General features: G+C 39.5%; 1 protein-coding gene across 5 annotated transcripts in view; it reads right to left on the reverse strand.

Annotated features, from left to right (window-relative positions):
- Positions 1-5,125: 5,125 nt before the first annotated feature.
- The window catches only part of HECW2 (HECT, C2 and WW domain containing E3 ubiquitin protein ligase 2), a 173,664-nt gene continuing 161,733 nt past the window's right edge, over positions 5,126-17,056 (reverse strand). For all 5 annotated transcript variants that reach the window (XM_046943905.1, XM_046943904.1, XM_015289488.4 and 2 more), the window contains 6 exons: positions 16,396-16,525; positions 15,670-15,816; positions 14,972-15,086; positions 14,126-14,211; positions 13,285-13,397; positions 5,126-7,854 (listed from right to left, as the gene is read on the reverse strand). In XM_046943905.1, coding sequence (XP_046799861.1) covers positions 7,743-7,854; positions 13,285-13,397; positions 14,126-14,211; positions 14,972-15,086; positions 15,670-15,816; positions 16,396-16,525 — 703 coding nt within the window. In that variant the 3' untranslated portion in view covers positions 5,126-7,742. The remainder of the gene's footprint in view (positions 7,855-13,284; positions 13,398-14,125; positions 14,212-14,971; positions 15,087-15,669; positions 15,817-16,395; positions 16,526-17,056) is intronic.

The following is a 17,056-nucleotide window of genomic DNA, read 5'->3' on the forward strand; positions in this document are numbered from 1 at the left end:
ATGTTGTACTTGCTGCGTGGAACTGCCATATCTCATCATTTACTGCACCTACAATTACCTTCCTTCCCGAGCATTAGTTATGAGGCTTCAGAGATTTACTTGCTTATTCATACAGTAATCTTTATAAAATTTACTCAGCTGCAATTTCTGTCTACAGTCATCATGACCATTAAATCAGATGTCTCAGCAAAGTTGTCTTTCATTGACCACATTTACACAGCTAGAGTATTTCTAACTATCAAATTGTAATGCTCCTGATCTAAAATGAGAGCTTCTCAGTAGTTGATAGAATACGTGAGGAGCTGCTTGTATTGCAAGCAATGAAAACATGAAATATCTTAAGGATGAAACCAGTTGAAGGGCTGTACGACAAAGCCTTCATTTGTGGAAGGCACAGACTTTACTACGATAACTAATCCCTGCTGCCGTGATCTCTGGATCTGCACTCACGTGTGTCCCTCTGAGGGCTCATGCTTCCACCCAACAGCATAAAGCAGCCCATGGGAGTGGGGCAATAGAATAAATTGCTTGAAAAAGCTACTGCTTCAAAATGAACTCCATAAACCCAAAGTCAAAAGACATTTGACACTTGGATACGTAATCAACACTCTGGTTTCAAAAAAGCATGACTTGGATGAAGGACTTGAAGGTATTCTAAGTAAATGTACGGACAACGCTAAATTGGGAGGAGCTGTTGACTCCCTCAAGGGCAGAAGGCCTGCAGAGAGATCTACAGGGCTGGGGAATCACCAACAGTGTGAAGTTCAACAAGAACATGTCCTGGATTTTGCAGCTGGGATGGGGAGCCCTGGATACACATACAGATGGGGGGACAAGAAACTGGAGAGCCACTCCACAGAAAAAGGATCTGGGGGTGTTGGCTGATGGCAGGTGATGGCAGCAGTGTGCCTAGAGCCAAAAGGGCCAACTGTACCCTGGGGGATGTACCAGGGCCAGCACTGCCACTGGGCAGGGGAAGGGGCTGTTCCCTTTGCTCTGCGCTGTGTGGCCTCACCTCCAGCACTGGGTGCGGGTTTGGGTGCCACAGTACTAAAAAGAAATAGAACTATCAGAGAGCATCTAAAGAAAGGCAACAAAGATGGGGAAGGGTCTGAGGGCAAGGTGTGTGAGAAGCAGTTGAGGTCCCTTGGCTTGTTCAGCAGAGGAGCTGAGAGGAGCCTCATGGTGGCTGCAGTTCCTCAGAGGGAATGGAAGGGCAGCGCTGATCTCCTCTCCCAGGTGACAGTGACAGGGGCCTAGGGGAACGGCATGGAGCTGTGTCAGAGGAGGGTCAGCTGGGGGTTACAGAGAGGTTCTGCCCCAGAGGGTGGTGGGCATAGCCCCAAGCTGCTGCAGCTCAGGGAGTGTTTGAACAGCACCCTCAGGGCACTTCTGGGCAATGCTGTGTGGAGCCAAGGGTTGGACTCAATGGTCCTTGTGGGTCCCTTCCAATTCAGGAGATTCTATGATTCTATACTGTGTTAAGATATCTTTTCTCTTCAGACATTCACATTGTGAGAGGAACTGTGATCCCACCAACTCTTTGGACTGAAGGGGGCTGGCTCTTCATGCAAGGAGTCTGATCTAATTCTGGATGGAAAAATAAACCACCACCACAATCTCACTCTGATACTATAGTTGGAGTCAGCACAGGTGGTCAGCATTTGTCTCAGAGTGACTGTAGGATTAAGTGCACAAGGGAGAGGGCAGCCAGCTTTTGGAAGGCAGCCCAGCATAAAGGAGACCAGTGTTCTGTAGATCTTTGTAGGTCAATACATATAAAAACTGATTATGTTGATATCAACAAAAAACTGTTAATTAGTGGAACAATATAACTCCTGAGTTCCTAATAAGAGGTCTCTATGTAAGACAGGGCTTTTCTAGTAGAGGCTGATACATGCATTTTTGGAAGTTTAAAAAAAATCAGAAAGAAGCATAATTTTCATTACTCATTAGCTTTCTGTTTGTTTGTTTGTTAAGAAATGAAGGTCTGGAAGAAACATAGCTTGGCTCCTTTTCACCTTCATCACATCTTTAAGAGATTTATGGGAATACATCTATCATTAATTTGTTTTTTACAGGTTACATTTGCAATGTACTCTGACTGCATTTGGTACATAAAGGAAATAAGTTCAAAATTCCAATTATCAATTTAGAAGGAGGCTAGTTAATGAGTGCAGTACTTCTTTCACATAGTCCTCAGGCTATGCATTTTGAATACATACAGGTACTACAACGGGCTGTAGCCATTCCAGAAGAATCCTTGACTGTCATCCTTTCACATGCTGTTGGGAGGAATCTAAGTAGTGCCAAACGACTCATTACAATGCTGCTGTTTTTTAAGAACTCTCAAATTAATCATGAGTTTAAAACACCTTAAAATTCCTACAGCATAATGCAGCTGTGAGCAAAGCAGAGCCCTAAATGAAATTTTTACTATTAACTAAATGGAAAACCTATTTAACCTAAACAATACCTTTTTTTTTTTTCAGTAAAATTACTTTAAAAACACTAGAAATGTTTTAATAGAACTCTTTTCATAGCAATGAGCATTTGAAATACTGGAAGTCCAGTACATACGCATGAGTCTGAACTGAAAAAGCACTGCGAAGCTAATGATCTATTTGGGAGAAATGCAAAAAATCAACCAAAGCACAAACTGCGAAAACTGTGTGTTTATATGGTCAGCCTGACAATTTTGCATATTATTATTATATGGCATGGGTCATAATAAGGCTTTTACTCATCAGATTTACAAGAAAGTTCTCCCCTCAAATCACTATTTACCTAACGTATATTTACTGTTCCTGAAAGCAATGAATTTCAACTTTAACACTTTACATTCTTTTTTATTGTAAAATACTTAAGCAAAAGGCTAGACTAGTCCCATAGCAGCCACTGTGATCATGCTAATGACATTTTAAAGGTTTTTTACTTGCAGCAGGTGAGCTAGTTAACCCCTAATACCTCTGCAGATCTTTCAGACTGCATAGTAAGGCCAAAAAGCAAACAATTTAAGAAGCCAGGCTTGAGCAATTACTCTGAAATTTCACTTGGAGTTCAACATGCTTGCCTGAAGAAGGAACAGGCGAGAAGGGAAAATGACAGCAGTGGCTGAGTATTATTACTTCAAGGTTAACAGTAACACTTTTAAGGTTAAGTTTATAATCTTATGACTGGAGATCATACTTATTAATTCCCATTAGTGCTAACAAGAATAAATTATCCCCCTCATCCCCTCCCCAAGCAAAGAAAAATCAGTGGCAAGAAAAATGTAACTGCTAGTCTAATTGAATACAAATATGTTTCAATGGCTGAAAGTAATTAACTTGCTTTATGCTATAGGAAATGAAGTTACACAGGTTATTCAAACTCAGCTACCACAGATTCCCCTTTTATGAATGATTTCCTCAGTCCACAGACAATGCACTTGCAGATATCTCCATAAACCTCTGCAGTTCACACTGGAGTAACTCGGGTAACATCTGCAACTAACCCTGCTGAGGGTTAGCAACCAGGTGATACCGCTGCTAATGCTTCTGAAGGAAGCTTTTGTTGTTGTTGAGACTTTAAAAAAATAAAAAATAAAAATACATAGGAAGCCTCAACACTGTTTTCTTTCCTATAATTTTAAACTAAGCAAAATGCCAGTCTGCTGCTCTGGCAGTTCATCTCATGCCAGAAACTTCATCTGATGTTCTGCCAGCATGCTGCTGCCATGATTTTTAGTTTCCCTGAAGATTACAAGGAACGCAGCGTACACAGATAGATTTCACCCCAGATGCTCTCTACGTTACCACCTTCTTATGATAGGTTCACAACACGGACAAGCACAATCATTTTAAAAGCAAAAAAAGAAAAAAAAGAAAAAAGGGCAAATATTTGATGAATACCAAGGAAAAACAGCAGGACAGCAGGGCGGGGAAAAGGTTTGTTTCCAATCAGCAGAACTCCGTTAAATTGGAATTTATCTTGGATTGAAAGAATACTTTCAATAGATAACCTGCAACTTGCTGATGGTGCTACCTACGTAACAGGTGGCACTCTCCTACCTGCTGTGGATGAAAACACCGGCACGGCTACAGTAAGTACTTCTGGCTTGCAGATTCTGTACTGCTTGCTCCAGTAGGCACCACACTGCATCAGTCCAACAGCTACGAGCCTTCCCAGGGTATTTAGGAGCATTCTGGCTAAGTTGATGAGAGGTAGCACCATGCACACAAAGAATACCTCAGCTTGCTGGGGGCTGAAACTTGGCACGAGTACACCCCAGAGGAAGGTTGGCATGGTCCCTGGGGTGCTGGGCACCACACAGCAGGCAAGGGCCTGCCAGTTGCTTTTTGACTAGCAATGCATGGCTCAGCTTTCCAGCAAGCAGGGCACCTCACTTCAACTTTAGTGGGTGCTTCTCCACCCAGACTTGCTGTCTGATGAAAATGGTGCAGGTGAAACCCGCACAAGTTTTCATCACACAGTAGCTGAAGGAAATCTTTTGCCTGCTTCCTGAAGACAAGCTTTTTTCCTCCCTAAGTGGAAAGCTTCTTAGCACTGTGCAAAATCTCTGAGGAGACGCAACGATTTCAGAAACGCTTTCTGATCTTTCTCCCATTCTGGACCCTTGTGCGTGCCACAGGACTGCGTAACTGAATCACTGTGGTCCCCAGCTGTAGCCATCTGCAGGACATGAAAGTCGGCTTCCACATGGGATGCGTTCAATGGAAATGGCTCCCCACACTGAAGGGAGAAATTACACTCAGCAACCAAGAGATGCGGGGATCTCAGAGAGCTCACGCTTCATTTTCTATGTATCTTCCCTACTAATCTCTTCAGAGCAAGAACACTGCCTATATCATCACATATAGCTGATAGTGCGCTCAAGGTACCTGGGCAGCTAACTTCTCACTTTCAAATAACATTTTTTGAGAGTCCTCCAAGCAATGCTGGCAGCAAAAGAGCAAGAAGCAGCTTCTCCTCAGTCTCTCGGGGTCTTAATGTTACATGGATTCCAGACTTCTTTTTGACAGCTGCCACAATGGTGATCCTGTCACATCTCTACAGAATGATGGATCACTGTGACTAATTTCAGTTGTGTATGTATAAATACAGAACAAATGTGTGCAGAAAATATTTTTAAATAAAAATTGACAAGATGCATTTATTGTTCTTGATTTGTACAAAAGCATAACTTAAAGGCAGACTAGTATAAACTTACTTTGTGCCAAATATTGTAAGTTTTCATTCCAAAGAGTTTCTGGTTCAAAACTTCTAAGTACAGTTTCCACCTGGGAAATCTCTTTTTTAGACCACAGATAACACAGTACTGTAAAAACAAAATTATTCAGTCCTTCAACCAAGCAAAAGTTGTGTTCTGCTTTGAGTTCCGGAGTTTTAGCTACTCAGTGAATGGTTCACATGAAAAATGAGCCATGCTGGACTGACCTGACGAAAAACCCATTTGCCTACTGCTCATCTGTATTCTGAAAAAAGATGCATGTTAGCATCTGTGACATGCAATTTTAGCAAAGATTGATAAATATATGTCTAAAAGTAGGGAGACGTGATTGGATTTCTCTTTGCTATTTCATGCCAGCCAGAAGTAGTGCAAGAAAACCTATGTTACTTGGCTAATGGAGTCCCAAATGTCATGCAGAAGCTCAATTATTCCTGAAATCAAAGAAGGCTTTCACTCTGATTTTGCAACTGGGTTTTCCTTTGCACATGTAATGTTTGCCCAGGAAGCCTGAAGGGTTTCCTCAGTCTTTGCTGCCTGGCTGCACACAGATTTCCGACTTGGAGGGTGGAACGGCAGTCTTTGCTGACAAAACCTCTACTGACGTTCACCTCCATGGAAAAACGCTTCCCCAGGACCAAGCAGGATACCTCCCTGAGATGCCCTTTCAAGAGTCTCCAAAGCAGGAAAGTTAAATTTACTTCAGAGGCTACTTTTCTCACAAAACAGTGTGCAGTGCTTCGGCGCTATCACGAGTGCTAGCACAAAACTGATTCATGTTCTTGTCATCCAGTATCCAAGTGCGACTTCCTGGAATGTAAAAAATGTGGATGCACTGTGTAGCAGCAGCTGCACAAGAAAGGGTGCGCAGCTGCATTAGTGTTCCACAAGACCATCTGGAGGAAAGTACCAAAAATAGATGCAAGCAAGCCTTGTGTATTTCAGCAAAATTAAGCGTAAAGAAAATGGTGTCCATGCAGTGTTTGATAGGCTATAAAAATTCTTTCAAATAACATTTGATAAGAAAACTATTTATCAGTGAAAATGCAAGAAAACTATCAGTGAAAATGCAAGACTAAGGTACAGCTTACATATTGTGGGAGTTCACTGATATGCGACAGTGGCATTATGACCAGTGGCTCACCTTAAAGTAGGTTGCTCGTGGATTTCCACATGAGCTAGTGTTTTGTGGTGCTGTACAAATAAAAAGTTGTGGGGAGCATATGAAATGTCTGTATTAAACTCCACTGCATTAAGTAATCCAATGCATGAAAAAATGATCCAGCTGCATTTAAAATAAATGCATATTACAATATCACATATAGTATTATAAAATTATTACTTATGTGCACAGTCCTGATATCTATAGACATGGCACCATGAAGAAAGCCTGGTTCCTAAGTGTTTTTATAGATACTTGATAGTGATGCAGTTTGCTGTCAGTCAGTCAGATCATAATGTCCCTTCAACTTTGGTACATTCAGTGCAAAATATTTTTGGGAGTTTTTTACTCTTATAAAAATAAAAGGCATTTTTTCCCTTGAGAGTGCTTAAAGAATAAACACCAGCAGAATGTCTGTTCGAGCATGGAAGTGACAAAAACAGAAAGAGCATTTTAGTTTGCTTGTTTCCTGTTTACACTCTAAGAAACATAATATAATGAACCTATAAAAATAAACAGAAGTCACCGTGTTAGAATTTTTTTCCTGATATGCTGTGATAAATTGCTAGTTTCTTCTTAAAATAGTTTCCATGCAGTATAAATCAAAAAAATCAGTCCTATTAAGTTATTCAGTTCACTGTAACAGCTCATCTTTTGTCATACACACCACTGGCAAACACATTTTCACAAACCTCCTTAATGCAAGCCATTGCTGTTGCATCCTTTGCTGACTTTCCTTCCAATTCACTTCTGCCCCAGGAACTTGAACTCTATGGTGCACCCCATGCAGGCACTCGTAGTCTTAGGTTTATCAAGTACTGGATATGCTGTTGTAACACATGGCATTAAGTAATGTACCTTCATGAATATACTAAAAAAAAAAGAAAAAAAAAGAAAAAAAAAAGAAAAAAAAAAAGAAAAGTATATCGTATGATTTTTCACTGATTTACTGCGTAGGTGGGGCCTGAATGATTTCACATTTTGACTTAAATTTTCTATTCATCAATTTCGGTGAAATCCAGTTTTCAGGTACATGTCAGTTTTGCAGTAGCCAGGCTGACCATAACATGGGATCACACATTTCTTGTTTGCTCACAACAAAACATACGAAGTTTCATCATCCTGAAAAAGCGTGGATTGCAAGACTTGGTTTTCCCTGCACTTCAGTCACACTCCAGATTCACCGTAGAGAATTCTGCCACTATCACAATGCTTTTTAATTGCTTCATAAGCTCTTTCATGGAACCTCATTATCTGAACAGCAATCTGAAATCCAATACAAATGTTCATTCATTCTTTGAGAAGTCAGATCCACAAAAGTTCAAAGAGCTGGGCACTGTGGTTTGTGTATCACTCAAGTCCAAAAGTACTTGTCTCTTCTACTGCTGTCAACAGTTTTTCATACAGCATAGAGAATGATGGATAAGGGGGAAGGTCCAGACGATTGAAACAAGTGTGAGCCCTGAGGGGAAAAAGAGGAGGTAAAGAAGTATATTATTTTAACAGTTCAAAAGAAATTAGGCAGACTGATATGTGCTCGTGTATAGATGGACAAACAGCATTCTTTCAGAAGATTTTGTTCTCTTAAATGGTGTTTTCCAACTGAACAAGTAGTGAGGTTTAATGTACATTTTTCTGATTATAATAAGCCAATAAAGATGCATTCATTAAGGCATTCAGAAATAGCTCAAAAGACGTGGGATAATTTTTACCCATTAAATATGCATAAGACAAGAATGCTATAAGATAGTACAATTCAAGTAGTCTGTCATGAAACCTTGGTTTTAAATGTATCTTAAAAGAAGTTGTTTTTTTTTTTAATATGGATGATACTTGAATACTGTATTTGTAATCTATCACAGGATGATGAATATGCATCAGTTATTAGATTTGATGAAATGTTAAACAATATGCTAGATATTCAAGGAAACAATCCCGTAGTAATTAAGGACAGACAAAGTAGATGCTCTTCCTTGCACATTTTCTCAGCATGGATTGTGTTTCTGGGCAGACGTGGTAAATCAGCACAAGCGCTATCTGTGTATCTGACCCAGCAAGTCAATGACCTTTAGAATTACTGTTTGTAATTACATAGAACTATGCAAGTAGCTATAAAACACCATTGTGCCTTCTTAAGAGAAAAACCACGTGGTTGGTTTCTTTCTCAGTTTCCAAAGTCCATCTTTGAACTGAAAATTGACACCTCCTCCAAGGAATAAAAAGGGAAGTAATGTATGTTTCTTTTCTTAGCAGAATAATGGGTATCATTGCCTGACCCCAGGGCATGCCAAGGATAATACTTTCTAAAATATTATAGTGAAATAGTTCTAGTGAAATAGATGGAGCTATTAACTCAATGGGTTCTTGAAAAAAAAAATGATGGGAAGACAAGCTGGAGGAGGCGTCTTTCCACTTCAAAGCTTTTTACCAAAGCCTCATTTTAGATTGATTTTAGAAGATGGAGATCTTCTTGTATTTTGGCAGGTCTCTGTTTAGAAATATTTTATTCTTCCGTGATAAAACACATCTCATAGCGATTTAAATACAATGAATCTGGCAAGTGACCTGCCCTTAATCTTTGTGGCCCATATTAAGCATAAACTGTAACATGAATGAAAGGTCTGATCGAGGTCCTTCCTCACAGTGAACGCAACTCCTCATTTAACCTAACCACTCCCAGAAATTTGTGTCTACAGCAGACCTGTAATAAGCTTTCTCTAAGCCAGAAAGTGCTGCCTTCCATGGGACCAAATGTTTTGCTAATTGCTGTTTTAAGTGGCTCTCCACTCCCAACTATTGGTATGGAACATGAGTGGGCTAATCTAGTTTGTTAAAAACATGAGACCATTACAAATCCTCAATGAAGGGAAAACTCAGCAGTCTTACGGTGTCATAAATATATCAAGTTGAAGAAAAGTATACACAGTAAAGAAGGCCATGATGTCATTACAAACAGGTTGAAACATCAACTGTGCAATCACTTTAAAGATTTGTTTTTAATTTTGCACCCCCAAGTATGGTATGCTTGAAAGTACAATGCTATTACATGCTGCACAGTGGAAGAACATTGCCCCAGCATGAGCTCCAGCAACCCAATAAAATTTTTTTCACTCTGCCATCCCACTAAGGCTCTTGGAGGAAAGCTTTCCTTGCACTTCTGTTTCGCCTTTCCAAAAACAAAGTAACAGTGTATTTTTCTTTCTCTATATAAAGTTTCCACTTAGAAGAAAGAGGCTGATTTAGACCTGGCAGCATATGGACAATTGGAGCAAGGTGTCTGGAAGGGCTTAGCAATCACAGTAAACTGTGGAAGAGTCTCATGCAATTTGCAGCTTAACCACATGCTTCTGCTGCATTGGGCTGGAAACCACTCATTAGAAGTATGGATCATGCTGTGTGGGCTGTAAAACCACAAGTTACGAAAGACATAGCATATAATTAGCAAAGGTTTAATAGCAATTTGGCATATTATTTACATTTATTAAGAGAACTGAGTTTTATCTTAATGTTGAGGGCAATTTTGAGAACATCATCACCTACTTTGGAAAACCAAGTCATTAAAAAAGACAAAAACTTAAGATCTTAGTCTACTGGGGCAATCTATGTGTTTCTCACCCTCATGAGAAACTTATTAAGGCTTCAGGAAGAAAGGTTTTTGTTTTTTTTCTGTTCCACTGGACAGCATTTTCCCACTTCAGCATCTCAAATCATGTGGAAACTAGATGTCCATGTTCCTGGAATCACATTTGAGGACAACATGAAAAATATCTTGGTTTCTGAAGTCCAGATTTCCAGTTAAGCTTCACTTCATTGTAATTTGAACAGTATTACAGTAGTAAAATCATAGAATCATAGAATGGTTTGGGTTGGAAGGGACCTTTAAGATCATCTAGTTCCAACCTCCTGCTGTAGGCAGGGACACCTCCCTCTAGACCAGGTTGCTCAAAGCCCAATCCAGCCCGGCTTTGAATGCTTCCAGGGAGGGGGCACCCAGAACCTCACTGGGCAACCTGTTCCAGTGCCTCACTACCATCACAGTAAAGAATTTCTTCCTAATATCTAGTCTAATTCTGCCCTCTTCCAGTTTAAAGCCATTTCCCCTCATCCTGTCACTACCTGCTGTTGTCCCTCCCCAGCTTCCCTGCAGGCCCCTTCAGGTACTGGAAGGCCGCTATAAGGTCACCTTGGAGCCCTCCCTTCTCTAGGCTGAAGAGCCCCAGCTCTCTCAGCCTGTTCTCACAGGGGAGGTGCTCCAGCCCTCTGATCATCTTTGTGGCCCTCCTCTGGACCTGCTTCAGCAGCTCCATATCCTTCTTGTGCTGGGGGCTTCAGAACTGGACACAATACTCCAAGTTGGGTCTCACAAGAGCAGAGAGGCAGAATCACCTCCCTCGACCTGCTGGTCACACTTCTCTTGATGCAAGCCAGCGTACAGCTGGCCTTCTGGGCTGCAAGTGCATACTGCCAGCTCATGTTGAATCTTTCATCAACCAACACTCCCAAATCCTTCTCCTCAGGGCTGCTCTCAAGCTATTCTCTTCCCAGCCTGCATCTGTGTGTAACTTAGGGCTGAAGATGAAAAAGGGCCTGGAGCACCTCACCTGTGAGGAAAGGCTGAGTAACCTGGGTCTGTTCACCCTGGGGAAAACACTGAGAAAGGATCTGATAAATGTTTATAAATATCTAAAGGGAGGTGAGAGGCAAATAGATGAGGCCAGGCACTTCTTGGCAGTGTTCAGTGATAGGACAAGGAGTAATAGCCTAAAACTTGAACACAGGAAGTTCCATACTAACATGTGGAAGAACTTTACAGTAAGGCTGATGGAGCACTGGAACAGGCTGCCCAGAGAGGTTGTGGAGTTTCCCTCTATGGAGATATTCGAGATCCAGCTGGACACCTACACATGCAACCTACTGTAGGGTACCCGCCTTAGCAGGGGGTTGGACTTGATGATCTCCTGAGGTCCCTTCCAAACCCTGAGATTCTCTGAACCTGATACGCCTCACAGAAATCTCACTATTTTGTTCCAGCAGAACTGATTACACAGCAATCAGAAAAGTGTAAACTACATAAACATCAAATGAATACTTTTGTGCTTAAATTCACAGCCACTTAGACTACAAATACCTACGTAACTGTATCAGTTGCCTTCTGTGTCTCAAAATAAGGAAGAATAGATAGGAACTGGTATTTTTGTGTGCTTTTAGCTGTGTTATACTTTTACATATAGAAGAAAAAAAAATCCACTGGCCTGTTGAACCCTAACTTTTGCCACCCTCATGCCAAGTATTACCTGAGTTTACAAGCACTTTTATTGAAATCAAAGGGGCAATTTGCAAGGTGCAACAATGCATTTGTTACCTGATAATCAGCAAGAGTCAAAGAGTCCCAGTGTAGCATTCTCAGCAGATCCAGTAGTGTGTTTACTGACAGGGCTTGTTTGGAAACCTCTTAAAAGTCTGCTATTCAGGGTCACTCTTAACAATGTCTTACCTTCCAGCCAGTACTACTTAGCACACTAAGTCCCTGAAGTTGGTGAAACTCAGGCTGAAACTAGTGAGGCTCAGGCTGGAGCGAAGACTGTACACAGGAACTAGATATTTAAAAATGCAAATACAGCTTTCTGCTGAGGGCTTAGTCCACTTAAACATAAGCGTGGAAGACTATTTATTTTTTTATGAGACCAAAGTTCTTCACATGAATGTCAGGAATTGCCAGCTCACAACAACTGTAAGATGTTCGTCATATAGAGTTAACAAACAACTTGTAGTGTTGGGTTATTTTAACACTCACATTTGTGTAGGTATGTTAAAAGCTATCCAAAGAGACAGAAATAAAATTTTCCCTAAACAACAGTATAATAAGTTAAACATCAAGTTCATGATTCTCCTAAATTTGAGGAGCTAGCATGTCCCACTTATTAGCTGAACTGAAAGTAGTAGTGTACATTCTCAACAGCTTGCTCCACACTGCTCTACAGGAAGTAGTTTAATTCTACTGTTCATTACAATCAGGACTCTGCATAACCTTTTCAGAGGAAATTCTGATCATCCTGTTCAGGCATGTCCTGACCTTTTCTACACTGCAGCCTATGTTTGTTAACACCAGGAACTTCTGTACTAGAGAATATAGAGATAGGCTCCTACAATTCGTTTTATTAGTTAAACTAACAAGAAAAGTAATTTGATTATGAAGTCACAAATGAAAACTTTTTCTTTTAAAATATAATTAAAACTAGTTCATAGGTCATAACAAATTATAAAGTAGGCTTATCTGACTACCAGGTATTATTAAACCCTCAAAAGATATAACGCATTTGTTTTGAAATAACCATGTCCAGAACCTGCTGGTAAGATGGCTTTGTTTAAAGGCCTCCTGCTTTGTCTGTGGATCTCACAGTGACACCTCCATTCCTTTGACTTTAAAAGTGCAGTTCAGTGGTCCTGCAGGCAGAAGCCAACCCAAAAGATGTCCCACCTCTGACATTTAGCTGGAGGAAGCACCTAAGATTGCTGATCAGACATACCTTCCCTGTGTCGTACAGCCACCTTGCAACATTCAGGAAGTAAATAATTACACATTTAATCAAACAAAATATAACAAAATCAAAAACGCAACTGATTATCATTCTAATATAATTTCCCATCCAAAAAAGCATTCAAATATAGACATCAGCCACAGTTATGCTGCCTTGTCCATTCTATGAGAAAAAAAAAATTGATTTAAAAGAAAAATGTTTGACAGTGGAATAATGAGGATGTAAGTATTCATGTAAAGCAAAGCATGTTTGCATATTCACTTAAAGCTTGTTTATCTGTCACCTCAAGAACTAATATTCCAAAGTAACTCTGGTATTAACACCACTAATGCAATTTTTACACATGGTTGTACCTTGGAAGGGCAGTGATCTTCCCCCACTTCTCTACGCAGAACCTTCTTGGCCCATTGCTCCCTCTTAGAGAGGCAAACCCCTCATAAGGTATGCTGGATGTGCCTGTAACAAACTGCCAGCACAAACAAAGGATCAAGAACACTGAATACACAGATGGTGCAGGTTAGGAATTTATTTATGTCAGCATACTCACTGACATCCAAATGCTTATGTAAAATCATTTGCAAAATAAGGAAATTTGTGAGACACAAGTAATAAATGCTACTTTAAATGCAGGATAAAGGAAAACAGGTCGTTTCCTGATAGGGCTCCAGAAGAGACAACTTCCCAGATTAATTTCCTTCAAAGGGTTCTCTCTGAAAGCCAGGATAAGGGTAATTATCCTACATAAGTACTGTAGAAGAAAACACTATTAATATCAAGTTATTTTAGCTTAGGCTTAAGTCTTTTTTTTTTTTCCTGCTGTGTTTATTCTTTATTAAGAGGAACCAAGAAAAAATAATCACGTAGGCTTTGTGTAAGGCCTTTTTGGCCCTCTGCATTTCAATATCATTACAAACAGCAGTAGATAGTATAAGAAAAGGTCTGCATTCTGAAGTGAAGTGCTTAAATAGCTAAATGCTCCTTCATTCTACTCATATGGTAACTCAATGATCAGATGTAAATAAGAATACAGACTGTGAGCTTCAGGCACCTAAAATTATTACAAGTTAGTATCTGGTGTTGTTCAGATTAGTAGCATCATCATTATTTCTGGATATCATAAACCTAGGTAAAACTAGTTCAGCACCCAGTTTTAGAGACACCAACAATTTCTATTCAGAACAGCTGATTTCTTACCTGCAGAAGTCTTAGTCGTTGTTCATTGTTGAATCTTTCCACAGCAGCCCAGAACCACCGAATTACAATGTGATTGTCATGATAACCTGTTAAAACAAGAAGACACTTCATAGCTTTAACGCTACAAAAGTGTTTGAGAGGAGAGTGAATAAGGAGAGGACAGTCTTTCCTAATTCAGCCCTCGTCACTATAATGCAGCATTTCTTAACCACCTGCAGCAGAAGGCAGATGATAGAAAGCACCTCCTGAAATATTTACAAATCTTAGAGAATCAATTTACAATGACAAAAAGAAACAAACTCTCTTTTGCATGCATGCCTTTCATTAATCCATCACTAATAGGAAAGGCAATTCTTGAAATATTCCAACGCTTTGTTATTTATGTATTCAAAACTGCAACATTTCTTTTGGAGTTCTCAAATCTCCCCATGCTTTTTACAGTTCTTAACAACCAGATTGCAGTCTCTGGGATTATTTCTCATCTTCTTGAAAGAAGAAAGAGTTGAGGAAAAGGTAGACCCTACTAAGAATGGGTACTGTTTCTATTGGTCTCCAATATCTGGGTGGTGCTTTGGTAGTGTGCTTCTGATTACAGTATTGTCTTTGGAGAACTGTGCTCTTTGATGCTGTTCACCAAAAAGGGTAAGGGGAGAGCTGCGAGAGGAAGCAATGAAGCAAACTAAAATAGACAAAATAACTTCTCCTGATGCAAAATGAACGAGGGAAATACAGAAGATGTTGAGGATACTGAAGGTTTATCTCACAGGATAATACATTAGCATCTTAGAAGCTGGGTAATTCCAAGTCCCCCAGTACAGCCAATGAACAAATAAAAACTGATGTTACCTCCTCTATATTCTGTATTATTTCTCCAGTCACTCAAGTCAATTTCTGCTGTTCCAGCTATAACTAGTTCCAGTTCTCTCGCATCAAATACAGACACAAGTCTTGCATCAACCACCTGTGAAAGAAAAAGGCTCATCACTTACCAAGACATTTATCAGGTAACATTTGTCTCATGAATAGATAGAATTATTTTTTTTTTTCTTTTTGAAGATGAAAACACGGACTTTATTTCTTAAGCTGATGTTTCAAACGGTTGTACCGGAGGACCACAGTGCTTGGGGCAGAAACTTACTGGCAAATAATATTGAATGATTTCAGGACAAATAAAGTTCAATACATCCAATTTAATTGTTTGTGATAAGGCAGGTAAGATATAAATGACTTGAAATACACTCGGCTGTGTTACGCTGAGTATAGTATGCACTAAAAACCACCAAGCAGAAACAGACTGCTCACTTTAGCACTGTTATCGTACAAACAATGATCAAAAGTATCTTCCAGTTTTAAAAAGTTACATAACCATAGAGTTTAAGTCAGTGACTAGCCCTGATTTTTGCACACACAGAGATACTGTAAGGGCACTTCTGATTATACATGCACCAGCGTTTTGGGACTACTTATTTGGGAAATGTATATGAGGAGAAAAATATTTAGGGAGAATAAAAAAGAAAGAAAATTCCAACTGAGATTTTTTTTACCTCATAGAAGCCACGAACTAGACTTTCTGTCTGTTGTACAACTCCTCTCTCAATTCTCCATTTTACCATTCTTTCTATATATTCTTTCTTGTTTTTTTCTGTGACTGGAATGTTGGCACCCCCTGGCTTTAATTCCCGTTCTGTGATCTTAGAAGAAAACAATCACAGCGTTATTAAGATAAAAGAAATAATTACAACAATTTAAACCTTTAAGTTGAATAATTTCTCAAGAGCATTAGTGAAGACTCACTTTAGCACATTGGAATATGTGAAATAAGAGAACACAAAATAAATCTTTTTTTGTTTGTTTGTTTTTATTAAATTATATTTAGTGCAAAGTAAGAAGGAGAAGCTCAAAAAGAAAAAAAAATCTTTACAAAGATTAAAGTAGCAAAGTCACTAAATAATTTCTCAACAAAGGTGTTGTAATGCCTTTGAATGCTAACTCTACCACAATTAAATTTAGGGAAACTACCTCCAGCAGAGCAATCAAAAATGTTGATATTTCAGATAGTTTCCAGAAAATCTCCTTCCCCAGAAACACACGTTTGACAGGTTCAAAATAATAACTACTCTGGAAATTTCAGCACTGTTTTCATCAAACAGAACTTCACAGAAAGAAGTTGAAATCAGCATGGAATGACAGTCATTTTCCTGTCCATGTAAATGCTTATCTAGCAGTAGAATATAGAGAAGAAAGAAAAAGAAATTAGGAATCTAGCACACCTGCCCAAAAACTTCTTCATTTACAGTAAATGTGAGATCCAGGATATCATGTATATCATTATCTTTCATCCACTGCAAACTCTGGTGAAACTCCTCATCAAGATATTCCAGGTCACTCAGATCACAGAGTCTAACATAAACAAAAACAAAACACATAAATACAGATGACAGCAGTAGTGTGTGCTCCAGCAGCAAAACTCAGAACAGTCCTGCAAAACAGACTGAGAGTAACGCCAGCTGTGAGAAACATGAACAGAATAAAGAAGATGCTATTTCAGATCTTCCTTTATTTACCTAACAATACCAGAACTGTATAAATCAAACTGAGTTTACACATTTACAAAGCTCCAAAATTTATTCACTTGCTTTCCAAGCTTAAAGTGAGTCCACCTCATATTTTCTGTACTGTAAGTTTTTTTGTTTTTTTTTTTAAACATCTGCCATATTTCCCCAAGCCGGGTCCTTCTTTTACAAATCCAACCTGTAAGCCAGCTGCCCTTGCTGTCTTTAACAGTTACTTCTCCAAGATCTGAACACGTGAGGTTCTAATAGTATTTAATACTGAAGTAGCAAATTCTGCAATTCTTCTTAATTCTGGGTAATAACTTGTGCTGTGAAATAGCACACTGGGGCTAACCATATGTAAGCTGCTTGTCATCTG

This window comes from Gallus gallus, chromosome 7 (genome assembly GCF_016699485.2).
Source record: "Gallus gallus isolate bGalGal1 chromosome 7, bGalGal1.mat.broiler.GRCg7b, whole genome shotgun sequence".
Classification (NCBI taxonomy): Eukaryota; Metazoa; Chordata; class Aves; order Galliformes; family Phasianidae; genus Gallus; species Gallus gallus.